The sequence below is a fragment of the Rhinatrema bivittatum genome, chromosome 6, assembly GCF_901001135.1.
Source record: "Rhinatrema bivittatum chromosome 6, aRhiBiv1.1, whole genome shotgun sequence".
NCBI classification, from domain to species: Eukaryota; Metazoa; Chordata; class Amphibia; order Gymnophiona; family Rhinatrematidae; genus Rhinatrema; species Rhinatrema bivittatum.
Window position 1 is genome coordinate 171,353,841 of NC_042620.1, and position 15,318 is coordinate 171,369,158.

Sequence of the window (15,318 nt, forward strand, 5' to 3'; positions counted from 1 at the left end):
ATAGCTGGATTAAAAAGGGATGTTTCAGGGAGAGAGGATGAGTTATGTAGCTAACCTGGCTGAATATCAGCTATAATAATGTTAGGTAAAATTCAGAATTCACCTGTACTTCATAGACACAAGCTTATGAAAAAAAAAAATATATATGTGGCTGTCCCATAAAAAAACAGGGATATAGAAACATAGAAATGACGGCAGAAGAAGACCAAATGGCCCATCTAGTCTGCCCAGCAAGCTTCACACATTTTTTTCTCTCATACTTATCTTTTTCTCTTAACTCTTGGTTCTATTTCCCTTCCACCCCCACCATTAATGTAGAGAGCAGTGATGGAGCTGTCAAACTGGTCTTTTCCAGACATTCTTGTGAAACAAAAAAAATCACCTTTGTCTGACCAATGATTATAATTCAAGACGAGGACGGGAAAAGACCAGTTTGACTTTCTACAAAGCAGTAGATATCCCTGTCTTTTATATTTTTCATAAGCTTGTGTCTATGAAGTACAGGTGAATTCTGAATTTTACCATCATGTGATAGAAATTGAAGGGAAGGGTGAATAATCAATAAGTTGTTTTTTTTTTATAATAACTTTAGACCTGCTTCTGCATAGGTCTAAAGTTATCCAGCTGGATTACATGCGATTTAACCGGATATCTGTTAAAGATATTCGGGTCAGTAGCCCTCTCGTTAAAGAATAAAAACAAACAAATGAACGAGGGCGACCCCCCCCCTCCTCAAAAAAAAAAATAAATCTCTAACAAAGGCCTTGACAGGGGGAGTGCTCTCCTCACAACAATTAAATGGGACAGAGCCCCCTTCCCTGTATTTTATAAAATCAAATATCAGCCAGACCTGCTCCGGCGGCTCCTTTTTGCAGGGAAGCTCTACGGGCGTACATTTCTGTTGGCATGCATAAATGAAAACAAGACCAAGCTATTGTTGTACTTACTATAAGGAACGCCTAAAAAGATGTATAATAAGTTATTGTGGTTAACAAACTGTTTTGCCAAAATGTACATTTCCCTTGGCTTTCCTGTGACAATCGTATTGGTAGCCAAAGGGTTAAGTAAAGGGCTGCTGCTGTCATCAATAGCCAAAATGAATCAAATAAAACAGCTCCCGCGAACATAGTGCAACGTGCAATATGGTAACACATTAGTCGTATTGCTGCAGCTACGAAGCGAGCAGCGCAACGGGAAGACGACTGTCCCTCCCATTCATAAGCTTTCCTCTTTTGATCGGGGATCTAACTTTTTTTTTTTTTTTTTTTTTACCTAGTGCCGCCCATTGTGGTTTGCGATTGGCTCTGCTAGAACTGTTTGTATACATTCACCGCTGACTAAATGCAGAGGGGTCGTTTAGCGATATCTTTACATAGCCCAACCTCTTGTCGCATCCAATTGGTCACTAACCATGTACGTCAGTCAGTTCCCTCCCACTTCAAGCGGCAGTTCCATTCCCCACAAGGTGAACGGACAAACTGTTAACCCGCGGTGGCAGTTAGAGGAGGCGCGGTTGGGGACTGTTGCGCCACAGCCAGAAGAAGAACAATAAGACAGCCACGGAAAAGGCGGACTTCTTTCTCTGGGCACACGCTGCACTTACTCCGTGCTGAGGCTGTGAAGTCTCTCACGGACAGTACGGACGCCCCCCTGGGTACCGGCGATCGCTGCAGGCGGGATTGCTCCTCCGAGGATTTCTGCGAGTTTCTTCCCACAGGTAGTTCGGATCCCTCAGCTGCGCTGATTTGTTGTTCCCCGTTTTTAAGCTTTCACTTGTCAGTCCTGGTCTTACCGGAGAGCGCTCGCGCACCGTCAAGGGAGCGGAGGTGAGTGGTGGCGGGACGGGGGTCACTGGTGGTTGCGAGCGCGCGCCGCCAGAGGGCGGGCGGGAGCCAACCAAACCCAAACGGTAAAGAACAAACAGAAAGAGGGAGGTGGGAGGGATCCCGAGAAGGGGCGGGGTCTGGAGCTCTGGGAGGAGCCAGGCTTGAACTTGTAAACACTGGCCGGGGTAGGTAGCGGCCTCTCTGGCTGGCTGGCTTCACCATGTGTCGTGTCGCATGGTTTGGTAAGACAGCAATAGGGAACCGTGGCATATCCTTGGCTTATGTTGTGTCTGATAGGAGAGTGTGTACGGGAGTTATCCGATTTGTATCAGTCCCCCTAATTTTCCTGCACGTGTTGAATACGTTGTGAAAACCTCAGAAATTCCACATCTTCATTTTAAATTTTTTTTTTGAGGATTTTTATTTCCCGCACATAATTTTATCCCAATCACATTTGACATTCAGTAACCAGATTGGGACATAATTATAGCAAAACAACGATATATCTACAGGATAGTATTTTAGTATACAATAATGAGATGGGCTTCATCTGGCCCTGACAGTATGCAGTAATCTGGAAACCCTGCTTTAGGATCCCAAGCCTTAGAGAAGTTAACCAGAAGGTATGTGTTTAGATGGTTAATGTTAGTGCCATTATCTTCCTAGGTCCTTGATGGCCTAATGGCAGCAGTGTGTTATCATGTGGGAGAACTTGGCGTCTGTTTACTAAACGTTTTCTCCCATTTTGCATCTGTGGAGAAAAAAACAGCACCTAGGTCCCCTTGTTTTATATTCCCAGACCCGGTTTCTCATTAGACTAATAGGGACTATAGATGTTATGGGAGCAGTATTGCTAGGTATCAGAGGGGAAAAGAATCTCAGTCTTTACACTAGCGTGGGCTTATTGTGATAACTGACACAGGGTTATTATAGAGGTAGGAAGGCATAGTATATTCAAATACCTAAAGTATTGAATGTAATCTGCTTTGAAGTGGCTGAAAGGTGGAACATACATCAAATAGATAAATAAGGAGAAAATCCCCTGGCAGCCACAAGTGAAAGTTTATAGTACCACCTTATTGCTGTGCTCTCTGCCCTCATCATCATTTTAAATAACAGTAAGCATGTTTTGGGGATGGCTCCCGTCCTGGGGGAATGTGAACCAGGCCAAAGAAAAAAAAAATTCAAGTATGTTTAATAATTAAAATGGCTAGGTTTTTTTTGTTTTGTTTTTTTCAGGTTTTCTGTAATCCTTTCACCTATAGAAGCTATAATGACTCCAGCACTTACTGAGGCAACAACAGAGGGACATGGAATTCATCTGTCGCCTTTGTCATCCAGGACAATGAGCTCAGATACAGCAGTGTGCATGGAAAGTTCTAGAGCAGGAGAACAGAGTAGTTGCCCTAAACTTTGCACTCCAAAAACTGAGAATGGCCTCTGCACTGATATCAGGAACTTGAAACATTTTGGAGCTCCTGTTGCACAGTCTTCAACACAATACCAAACTGTGTTGTTATTAAGTTCTAATTCTGTGCTGAACTTGCAGAATAAAAATAATCAGCAAAGGAAGTCGGAAGACCGAGATGCCTGTAAAATGAGACACACCTTCCACAATAATCAGCATTTTGCTAGTGGTAGTTCTGAGCCCGAAACACAGGTTAAAAGAGAACTTTTTCCAGGATACATGAGACATCTTTTGACAGATGTACACAGGCTTTGTGATGTGACAGAAACAGAATGCAGTGGTGCAGATGAAATTCAGGTTCTCAAGTGTAAATGGCATAAAAAAAATGGGTGTTTAGGTAAATCCATAGCAGTGCCCACAGAGCCAAAATCTGCTGATTTATCCCATTCTGCTAAGCTGGTTCTCCAGAGGCATGCAGATGTACATATGAGCTACAGCACATCTACTAAAAAAGAAGAGATGAATACTCGTCTGCAACAGTGCCTGAGCAAACAGCAGATATTGCTGAGTCAGGCCAAAAGAGCTCAGAAACGTTTGCACTCGTTGATAGCGAAACATGTTGTAGAGCATTGTAGTCATCAGGTGAGATGCTTTGTGAAATATCAGCTGCAACGGATGAAAATCTTTAACAAATCAGCCAGATCATTGGACAACAGCTCCTACAAAGGTGCAGAAAATAAGCCGGAGATCAGCGTTACTAATTGCGAAACAAATCCTTGCAGAAAATCCAAGAATGGGTTATCCATTCTAGCACCTCATGAAGTTCAAGGTTTTGCTCTTTCTGCAGCAGGCCTGCTGTCTCATGTTGAGGCAGCTTTGGACTCCGATGCAACTGGTAGCAGCTCTGATGAAGACTGGGATGATAAGCCAATGCGAAAAACTGAAGCAGGGTAAGATGTATAATTAAGTTTGTTAGAGTCTTTTTTTTTTATGGAAATATCAATTGTTAAACTTAGTTCTACAGCTTGAAATTTGGTATTCTGCTAAAGTCAAGCAATTTAAAAAATATAGTGCATAGTAATATTGGCAGGTTGTCCCCACCTGCTGTGTTACTACAGATCTTATTTGATCGCTTATCTTGTATCTTTTTTCCAAATGTTCCTGAATTGTTTTGCTATTTTGGTTGCTATAACTATGGTATGTTGATAGACGAGTCCAGATGTCCTCCACTTTCTCAGTCAAGAAGTACTTCTAGTGAGCTTTCCTTCTTTCAGCTTGTTTAAATGTAAAGCGAAGATGACATATAGCAGGGGTGGCCAACCTGTGGCTTGTTTAAACCTGTGGCTTGTTTAAATGTAAAGTGAAGATGAATTATAGCAGGGGAAGCCAACCTGTGGCTCTTTCATATGTGAAATGCGGCCCTTGACATGAGGAGAAGAGGTCAACTGGGCGGCACTGTGGAAGACGGGAGAAGAGAGGCTGGAGCATGGCATAGAACAACAGAGCAGAGCCATTCTGCTCCAGCCCCTCCCCTCCTGCCTTTGCAATGCTTTTTGTTGCTGTGGAGATTGGGAAGGAGGGGCTGGAGCAGGAGGAGAGACTTTTCCTTGATCTTCTCCTTCCCTCCTGTCTGCAGCCAAGAGAACTAGATGACATGAGGGGAAGGAACAAGGCTGGAGCTGACAGGACAGCAGAAGAGAGTCAGCACTATGTCCCAGCCCTCCTCATGGTTGTTCATTCTCCACTCCACCTGTTGCCATCCACTCTCTTCTTTGCTGTGCTGCCCAGAAGAGAGGGGGTGGAGATCTCGGGAGGTAAATGTGCTGATAGCAGAGGGGAGGAGGGATCACTTGGAGCTCTAGTCTGGCCCAGATGTTTCGTGGCAAGGAAAAGGAAGTGAATGCAAATGATATATGTTTGCGTGTGTGTGTGAGTGTGTGTTTTGTTTTTTGGGGGGGGGGGGCACTGTGAGAAGTAGTGATTGTTGGGGAGGTGAGAGTATGAATACATGGGGGAGGAGCACTGCCAAAGGGGACCAAAACATGGGGAGAGGGCAATGCAAGAAGGAGTTTATACCTCTGGAGGGAGTAGCTTGAAAGGCGTGGGAATGCTGGAGGAGTTGAGGGGGAGGATGAATGTTGGGGAAATGAGTTGAGGGGGTGAATGTCCGATCTCTTCCCATCTCCCTGCAGTTAGCAATGGATATTGGGCTGTGTGGCTCCTTAATCCTCCAAGGTCTATGCTGCCAGGTGTTCTGCAGCAGGTGTGAGAGGCCCAGGGTTAAGATGGGAAGAATATAGGGGGAGAGAGAGGGCCAGAATAGGGAGTTGTATGAGAACCATGTGGGAGAGGGGTTGTGTGTGAAATAGTGGGAGAAAGTTGAGGGGGCACAAGAACTGGGAGAAATCAGAGGGGGAACACGCATAAGAGAGAAAGTCAGAAGTGGTGAAATAAAGAATGATAGATGACACAGCCACAGGTAGTGAAGGGAGGAGGGAAGGTGACATAGAGCCAAGGGTGCTGAAGAAGGAGAGGGAGGATAACAGAGCCAGATATAGTGATGAGGGAGGAGGAAGAATGCGATCTAGGGGAGAGAGAGAGAGAGCCAGAGATGATGGGGAAGGATTTGAGAGAGAAAGAGTGCTTTGATGAAGGGGCAGATGGGAGTGAGTGCCAGAAGGAATAATGGTGGCGAGTGTATGCGAGAGAACCAAAGATGCTATTGGGGGAAAGGGAAGAGAGAGGGTGAAGTCAGGAAAAGATAGGGAGAGGAGGATGGGGCCACATGGATAATAGTACAGGTGGTTGGGAAGGGGGGATTAGCACAAAAGGAAGTGTTATGTTGGGATGCTGAGTCTCCCTCATTGTTCTTATTGAGGGGGGGAGTGTTATGCTGGAACTGTTGAGAGAGAGACTGTTGGGGAAAGGGTGGGAAAAGAGAGACTGGTGAAAGGCTTGAGAGAGATTGATGGGCACAAGATGAGAAATATAAAGAGAAGCCTGGTGGGGCAGGGTGGGGGTTTTAGAGACAGACTGGTGGGAGGATTGAGAGAAACTGGTGAGGACAGGGTGGAGGAATTGAGAGAGACCTGTAGAAACAAGGGGGAAGGGGAATAAAAGAGATTGGTTGTAATTTTGGGAGAGGCCGGTGGGATCAGGGTAGAATTGAGAGAGAGACTGGTCAGGATAAGTTGAGGGAATTGAGAGAGACTGGTGGGGACATTATGGGGGTACTGATAAAGTATTAATAGAGTACTGGCAGTGATATGGGGGAAGGAAGGTCTTTAACAGTAAACACCACCCTCTTCCTGCTCCTCAAAGGACTCCTTTCCCTACCTCCACCCTTCATTTCTTGAAAATATGAGGCTCTTTGGTACTGTACATTCTGTTTCCTTGGCGTTTAGTGCATGAAAGTATGGCCAACCCTGGCATATAGTAACTAAATGGAGCCAGTGGTTATTGCTCTTTATAAATTTTTATGACATGGTGTGTCTACCGGTTCTGCTACTGTGCTTTGTGTCAAGTAGACATGTTTTTTTTTTCTTATTGGCTCGTGCACGCTTCTGATGTTTGACTTTTTTAGAACATAGTAACCTAGTAATGACAGAAGAAAAAGGACCAAATGATTCATCCATTCTGCCTAGCAAGTTTCTTAAGGTAGTAACTGCCACTCTGTGCAGGCCACTCCTATGTTTCTCTAAAGGACAGTAACTGTCACTCTATGTAGTTATCCCCAAGCCTTATGATAACCCATACAAATTTCTGCTAGCAACAGTTTTTACTGGGTGATGAGCTTTCTTGAAAATTCACAGTGCTGCTTGTCGTATTTTGCTTATGGACTTGGCCGTAGAAGCAATCCTATGCTTTTTCCCCCTTATGTCTGCATATGAATACTCTAGATTGTAGAAGTCCAGGACCTCTGTTTGAATCCAATTTCTCTTTTCCTCCCTACCACCTAAACGGGGAGCAATGTTGCAGTTGCATTAAACCATCACACACACACAAGATTTTTTGGAGGGATTCCCAATGCAAATCAGTACCTCAAATATTATCACCTCCCTGGTTAATTCCTCTCATTCATATGTTGAATTTTTATTTTAAGCCCCGTAGGAAACTTGGAATACTATAATTATACCTTAGATCAAGAAACTATAAAAACAATTATGATGCGAAAAACTTTTTAAGGAAGGAGTGGAAGGTTTCATACAAAGTTTAATTGCCGTTACCACCTCGTAATGTGCTTTCACAATATAATCATGAACCGTCCACCTCCGACCCTTATTTTTTACTTGTTTTATATATGTCCAGCATGTTACACCAAAAAACTCTTTAATAAATTTAGCTAATTTTTAATAGTGCCAAGAATTGATCTCAGTTGTACCAACTCGCCTTACAATATAGTTCTTCTACAATGTAACTTGAAAGCTGACTTATCTTTACTCCAAATTGCCGTCCACCCAATGGGGCATCGTTTCAGACCCGGAGGTCTTTCTTCAGGGGAAGTCTGACTAACTCGTGTCGTTGGAAATTCAACAAGTTACTTCTGGCGCTGTATTCTTGTCACCTTCGCGGCTATTCATCCAAGTGTTTATGACTTCAGTTTCAGGACGCCGTGAAGCTAGCCTCCATTGCCGACACCCACACTTCAAATAAACCAATCAAACATCACTTTTACCTCCGTCATTGCCAGATACTAAATTAGCAAACTCCAGTCCAGTTCTTGGTTCAAACCGGTTGGTGTCTGAGTCTTCAATATAAAAACCCAAAAAGCTTCACGGTAGTTTAATGTGTATTCTCGATTCTCCCCCCCCCCCCCCCCAATGAGTGCTTGACATGATCCAAAATAGTCCATTTCAATTGTGAAAAATATGCTGATGTTGTAAGCAATGTGAAACAATCGGAGCTGTTACAGATTGAGTATTCAAACGGGACTTATGTTCATTTAACCGCGTCTGCATATTACGGGTTGTCCTGCCTACATAAACTTTCGGACATGGGTAGATTAATGCATAGACTACATGGTCTGAGTTGCAATTGGTCCGTGACTTCCAGACAGCTTTATATTTAGACATGGGATCAATCCATTGCTCTCCTTCAATACAATTCAAACAGTGCGAACATTGTCCACATTTAAAATGCCCTGAATCCTATGTGTTGCTGTTCATCGCTGATTGTGCATGTACCAATCTATCCCGAATGTTTCTTCCCCTTGTGGTGACAATTAAAAGGGGGTCTTTGAAAATATCATGCAAGCGTAAAATGTGCCAGTGCTGTCTGATTGAAGCTGCAGTGGCCGCTGTGGCCATAGTTTGTTTTAATACACACACTAATTGTGGAGTCTCTTTTTTTGGGTTTATATTGTAGTAATGTTTGCCTATCTGAAACCTTGGCCCGTTTGTAAGCATTTATAACTGCCCATTTCGGATACCCTCATTGAAAGAACCTGGCACTCAATAGATCTGCTTGTCTCTTAAATTCACTCATGTCTGATGCGGAAAAATTGACTGACTAGTAACCTGCATTTAAATAAGGATGATGGCTGAAGAATCAAAGTAAGTTATTACGGGCTGAAGGTTTACGGAACACTGATGTACGAAATTCTCCGTTCACCAATTGCACTTGGACATCCAAAAATATTACCTGTTGGTTGGAACACTGCGCGGTGAATTGCAGATTTACATCTGCTGTATTAATCCATGTGCAGAACTGTTTTAATAAACATTCAGACATACTCCACACAAAAAAAATGTCGTAAATGTACCGATACCAATTGATGATGTGTTGCCACCACTTAGATTTATAAATTACTTCTTGTTCAAAGCGAGCCATGTATAAATTGGCTACCGTAGGAGCTAGAGGAGAGCCCATAGGGATCCCATGGATTTGTTGATAAAACATCGATTTGAATGTAAAATAATTGTTCTGTAACATGATTTCTGTTAACTGTAATATGAATCCGGATGAAATCTGCTGTGTCCCGACTCTATTTTTTTAGAAATTGTTGTACTACTCCAATCGTCTGAAGTTGGGGTATGTTTGTGTATAACACGGAGACATCCATCGTTATCATCCAATAATGAACACTCTGATCAATTGATAGCGACTGTAAACGTAAAAAATGTGCTGTATCTTTAATGTACGAGGACGTTTGTTGTAAATGAGGTTTTAACATTGGTTGAATCGGCACAAGGATTGACAGACAAGGAGATAAAATATCTTATGGTGGAGCATCCTCATATACCAGAGATCTATTCACTTCCGAAGATTCATAAAAATTTGAATAATCCACTGATTCGTCCCATTGCTTCACTCAACGGTTCAGTTTCGGAAGCACCAGCTACACTAATAGATCAAATCTTACAACCTCATGTAAAACAAACTTTCTCATACATTAAAGATACAGCACATGTTTTACAACATTTACAGTCGCTATGAATTGATCAGAGTGTTCAACTCTGGATTTGACTGAGTAATCCAAAAATACAATAATCTTTGAAGTTAGAAAGATGACATTTTATTTTTTGAACTGCTTGTTAACAAGTCATACTCTCTTGCTTTGTAATAGTAAAAAAAAATCATAAAAGAAATCCTGATAATCAACACAAAGTGAAAATGTTAAAACATTAAGAAAGTTCTGAGAAGCTATGCAAATTTTAATGTAAATGACAGGGTGACTTGTGCCCCACTTTGAACGTCTCATCCTTTTGAGGTAATAGATGGTTATAAAGTGGTTGAGGAAAATCAAGCTTTGTAACTATTGGGTGATCGTTCAGCTACCAGGAAGCTGCAGGTAAAATTCAGTGAGTCATTTAAGCTTTAGAGACACACTGGGTGGGCTAGAAGAGCTTGCAGAAATCTTTCAATTAATTTTGTAGAGCAGTATCCAATTTGGCCTTGAAGAGCAGTACTTAAGGACTTAACTATGTTAGTAGTAAATACCTTAATAATAGTTGTCAAGCAGTAAATGATACTTGAAGTTTCTATGATGGTTAAAAACAGGAAACATGTTGCAGCTTGGCTTCCCCAGAGCATTTTATATGAAGCTATGTTTCGGCATACTGAGCTTTAGTATGTGGAATACTGTGACCTAGCTATTCTGTGTTAGGAAGATGATTTTATAGTTAGCCAACCAATAGGATTATTGGGTTAATTATAAGCCCCTGGTACCTAGAGCAAGTAGATAGATATATGTTATAAAGAAATGGGGGTGATGATTCTTTTCATCAGAAACCAGCTTCAGTTAATTGTTACTGTCTGGTGAAGACATGAAGGGGAAAGCAGTGACCTTTTTCCTTGTTTATTTTAATGTTAGTCATGCACTGTTTCCATACAGCAATTTTTGAAAAGATGAGTTCTTGAATTTTGTCATTTGTGAAATGCTGAACTTATACAAACTGATTACATAAAACTTTAAATAATTAAAAAAAAAATGTAATCACTTATTTAAGGTATGCTACTGTATGCCATGTGCACTTGTGAAATGCTTGGGGCAAAGAAATGAAATTCATTGTTAAGGCAAAAGTAGAGTTTGAGATAATGCAGAACACTTACAAAACTTTTTTTTTTAATTCACAAATCAGTATTCCACACTGCTCTCAATTCCAAAATATTCATTGGCTGCTTTCTCTGTTCCAAGACCAAATACTTGAGCAGAAATCCTAATATAGTGGCTTTCCAGCTGACCAAAATTGCATCTGTGGAAACGAAGGTTACTTTTTTCTCAACTACTGTCTTCCTTTCTTTAAATTATCCCTCCAAATCTACTAAAATAGAGTCTGGATATCATCTTGGAACAACTGAAACCTGTCTTATCCTGTTACGCCAGTCCAGACTAGTGGGATATCTCTGCCTACTAGCATATGGAGATGGAGGATACACCCTTTTTCAGTGATATCGCTTGGTATATAGCTAGCAGTAGTCAGTATTGCTCCAGCAGATGGTGGACACATGCTGAACTGGTGTAGTAGGATTTCTTGGCTCCCGAGTCACTGGTCTTTGAGCCTGATCCCTGGTGGAGCTTGCTTCCTGGGCTGCAGGCTGTGTGCTGTTTTCCCTGGTAGAGCGGGATCTCAGCTGAGCAACAGTGGGTGGGAGAAATACCACTTGAGTGTGATGACATGGCAACTAGAACATGCATGGCAGTCTGCTGGGGAGATGGCTCCAAGTATCTCAAATACTCTAAATGTATGGGGTAGATGGAGGATTGCTTTTAGTGGTAAAAGGGAATAATACTTCTTTACTAGAAGTATTTTTCATAATAACATATTTACTTCGTGTCTACCCAAGGGATCCTTTAAAGGGTGGAAAGACAGAGGAATAATGTTGTTGGAGCATTTGTGGCACGGGGGAAATGGCTAACCTTTGCAGAAATGCAGGAGAAATACAATTTACCTCGCACAGAATATTTGGCTTGGATGCAAATTAGTATTTCTTGAGGTCTTCAAAAGCAGGTGGAGATATGGGACTGGGGAAAACCTTCTTGGAGCACATATGCAAATCAGCAGGAAAGATTATGGGAGTGAGTTCCAAGTTATATTGTACTCTTAAACAAAATAATGTAATGCCGTCATATATTAAGGTATGGAACAATGATTTGGGTGAAGCTCTTTCTGAAGAAGAGTGAGCGCTTTCATTTTTGAATGTGACAAAGCATCTGTGTCTACTGATTGAAAATAGCTAACAAGTTTTATTCAGGTGATATCTTACCCCAGAGAAGCTTGATAGAATTTATCCATCCATAAAGGATGACTGTTGGAGGGGGAGTTCAATGAGGGGTATGTTTTTTCATATCTGGTGGGAATGTTCAAAGATAGTTGTATTTTGGCAAAGTGTAGCCCAAGTTTGCACTGAAATTGTGGGAGATGCAGTAGTTCTTCATCCTAAGTGTGTGTTGCGGGGAATTCCTGACAAGGAGCCCAATGAACATACTCAGTTGTTAAATCAAATATGACCGGCTGCGAGATGTTCAGTAGCATCTTGCTGGAGACAGTCAAAAGTCTCTTCTTTATCATGTGTTAGGAGATTATTCCAAATAGATAAGATGAATACGTTAACTGCGATTAAAAACAACAACACAAAAACCTGAAGAGTTATACATTTGAACTGATTTGGCATAAATTTGAAATATGGATGACAGGACCAGATGCTACCAAATATCAGTCATAAGTGATATGTATCTTGTTTAAATGTTATATATTCGTAGATATGTATGCACCACCCTTGCTAAAATGGATACCTGGCATTGATTTGATGGACAGCACTAGAGGTTTGATTTTCAGATTAATAGAAATATTGGTGGGAAAGGCTGGAGGGGTGGGTGGGTGGTGGAGGGCAAGGGGTGGTTTAAATGTTATCCATATCAATGGTTGTAAGATGTTAACTATACTTCCGACTTAATTTGAAAAGATGTATCACATTGGCGTTTTGCCAATAAGAATGTTTTGATTACAATGGTGGATATTTATTCAATGAAATTGTTATGGGGGGGGGGAAATATTTTTCTTAGCTTCATAAAAACATAAAGCACTGTGAAAGCTGTATTTCATTTTTAGCATTAAATTGCAGTACCTCATGGAAGTATCTTTTAAGTAGATAGCAGATATCAATCTTAATCTTGGAAAATTTAACAACCTTAAATTTTTTTTTCTCTTAAACAGTTTTCCATTTGCTCTAATTTGTAATGCAAAGATAAGCTATCTTTCACACCCACTGTTGTTGCAGTTTGTAAATTTACAACCTTATTGGGTAAAGAAGAATCTTGAGATTCTAATCTATGCTCTGGGCCCACCCGAACTCAGATTACAGAATAATCTCAAAACTTTTAAGAAAAATCTAAAAACATGGCTCTTTAAAAAAGCCTTCACTAAAGAGTGTGGAGGGTAGAGAATGAAAGTACAAGGTAATGCAGATGAGAATGAATTTAATCAATCCTACTTTTAAGAAGTAATATTTCAAAGCGATAGTAACTCAATAATATACTTGGACTTGACCAACATTACTCAAATAATGATTTTATTTATGAAATTGTAACCGAACTTTATTGGCACCTGTTAGAATGTAAGATATCCTACATTTACTTACCTTAGTCTATGTGCCTATTTGTAAACCATTGTGATGGTATATAACTTAGCGACGGTATAGAAAAGTTTTTAAATAAATAAATAAATAAATAAATAAAATAACTTTGCCACAGTTCTAGCAGAAAATTCACATAACTGTGTGATCATATTCGCTAAGGAGGTTTCAGTTCTCATAACAACCTGCCTAATATCCCTAAGCGTGATGTTGGTTGATTTCAGCAACACTCTCTCACCAACTTCCAGTACGACTAAGTCACATGGAGAGTTCACTAATGTTTTGAGTTCCACAGAACCATTCCCTTTAGCAGATGGACATGGTGTTGCTCAAGGGAATAGGGGAAGAGATAAAGACTGACAGTTTTCCATGGGCACTTCAGGGGCCCACACTTGATTCCAAGGGGTCTGTACCAGTGAAAAGGTTCCTCACACTACTCACATTAGGAAGAGGTACAACTGGGGATTTATGCTCCACAGGGCTAAGAGAGACCTCCAAAATGTCCCCGCTCAAACTATTCACTGTAGGGATATTTTAACTTTGGAGATAATTGTCCATAGGTCATCTAACCAAATTGTGGGGTATCTGGAGAAGGAACAACCTTCCCTTTCCTCTTCCTTCCCATAGATCCAACGTTCGAATTTGGCACCATGGAGCGTGCCCCTTTTCACGCACTGGCGCAACACAGGTACTCTGTATCACCAGTGCTACTGGATGATGTTGGCGTTCTCTCTGACAGCGGTACTCTTCTTAATAGGGGCAATGCAGGGTCTCAGGACCTTGGGGAGCGTGGATAACAGCAAGGCAAGTACCCCAATGGCTTCTCCGTAGGGGCAGTGCAGGACCTCTGGGAGTGCAGATAGCAGCAAGGCAAGTCCCCCAATGGTTCCTCACCAAGCGCTACATTCTATCACCGGTGCTACTGGATGGCATCTGTGCTTTCTTCGACAGTGGGATTCCTCTCGACAGGAGGCGGTGCAGGGTCTCGGGACCTCAGGAAGTGCAGATGGCAGCAAAGCAAGTCCCCCAGTGCTTTCTTTTTAAAGAAAACTTGCAAAGCCAATAATCCTCCCTTGCAAAACAGGTTTTAGTGTTCCCTAAAGTAATACCGGATTGAATTCTCCAGTAGAATGGACATCCAGAAACTCCTGAATGTTGGTAGTGACTAGCCTCCAAGATGTCATCTTCAACTGAGCCTGAGATATATTGAGTGGAAGGAGTACCGGACTGTGGTCTGAGTTGGTCGCAGAAAGAATGTCCATCAGCCCTATCTCTGAGAAGTTTCTCAGAGCACAAAAAAAAAAATCTATGCATCTATAAGAATTATGTACATGTGAGAAATGTGTATAATCCCTGAGGATTATTGTTGCCGCCAAATATCTTTTAAGGCCTAAAAATTGCAGCAAAAACTGAAGGCCATCTGCTTGCCTTTAAAAAAAAACCTGCATTTCTGGAGAGCTTGTCTAGATGAGGATATAAATATGTATTCCCGTCCTGCCACTATGGCATAAGTTGAAAATTCAGAAAGATCTTTTGTTAGAGTTCTGTAGAACCTGTTCTGCTTCTTATTAGGACCATACATGTTCACAATCACCAGATCTTTCTCAAAAAGCATGCCCTCCAGAAAGACATATCTGCCTTTGGAGTCTGCCTTAATCTTTTGTATCTGTTAGGAGAACGCTTTATTTATGAAAATATAAGCTCCTCTACTTTTGGAATTATATGAGGCATAGCATATCTGACCTACCCAATCACGTTTCAGCTTCTCATGTTGTTTATCCACTTAGGACGTGATTTTCACCCATGTAAATGGACGTTTGAAAATTGCTACAATAGTAGTTACATTTACACGTGTAAATCTTTTTGAAAATTACCTCCTAGGAGTCTTTTGTAGCAGAGCTGTATGTGCACCCTGCTTTTTAAGACATGTAAAAATTCTTTCCTCTTAATAGGAGATGGTAAACCTTAGGCATATATAAGAAATAATATCCACCTGTATGTTAGCCATAA

The 15,318-nt window shown here is 41.4% G+C and overlaps 1 protein-coding gene across 3 annotated transcripts in view; it reads left to right on the forward strand.

The window, feature by feature from the left end:
• Window positions 1–1,429: 1,429 nt before the first annotated feature.
• Window positions 1,430–15,318, forward strand: part of KANSL1L (KAT8 regulatory NSL complex subunit 1 like) — a 268,720-nt gene continuing 254,831 nt past the window's right edge. Inside the window, exons 1-2 of one of the 3 annotated variants that reach the window (XM_029606147.1) lie at window positions 1,430–1,717; window positions 3,066–4,184. In XM_029606147.1, coding sequence (XP_029462007.1) covers window positions 3,100–4,184 — 1,085 coding nt within the window. In that variant the 5' untranslated portion in view covers window positions 1,430–1,717; window positions 3,066–3,099. Of the gene's footprint in view, window positions 1,827–3,065; window positions 4,185–15,318 lie in introns of all 3 variants that reach the window. The other 2 variants (XM_029606146.1, XM_029606144.1) reach the window with 2 other exon arrangements.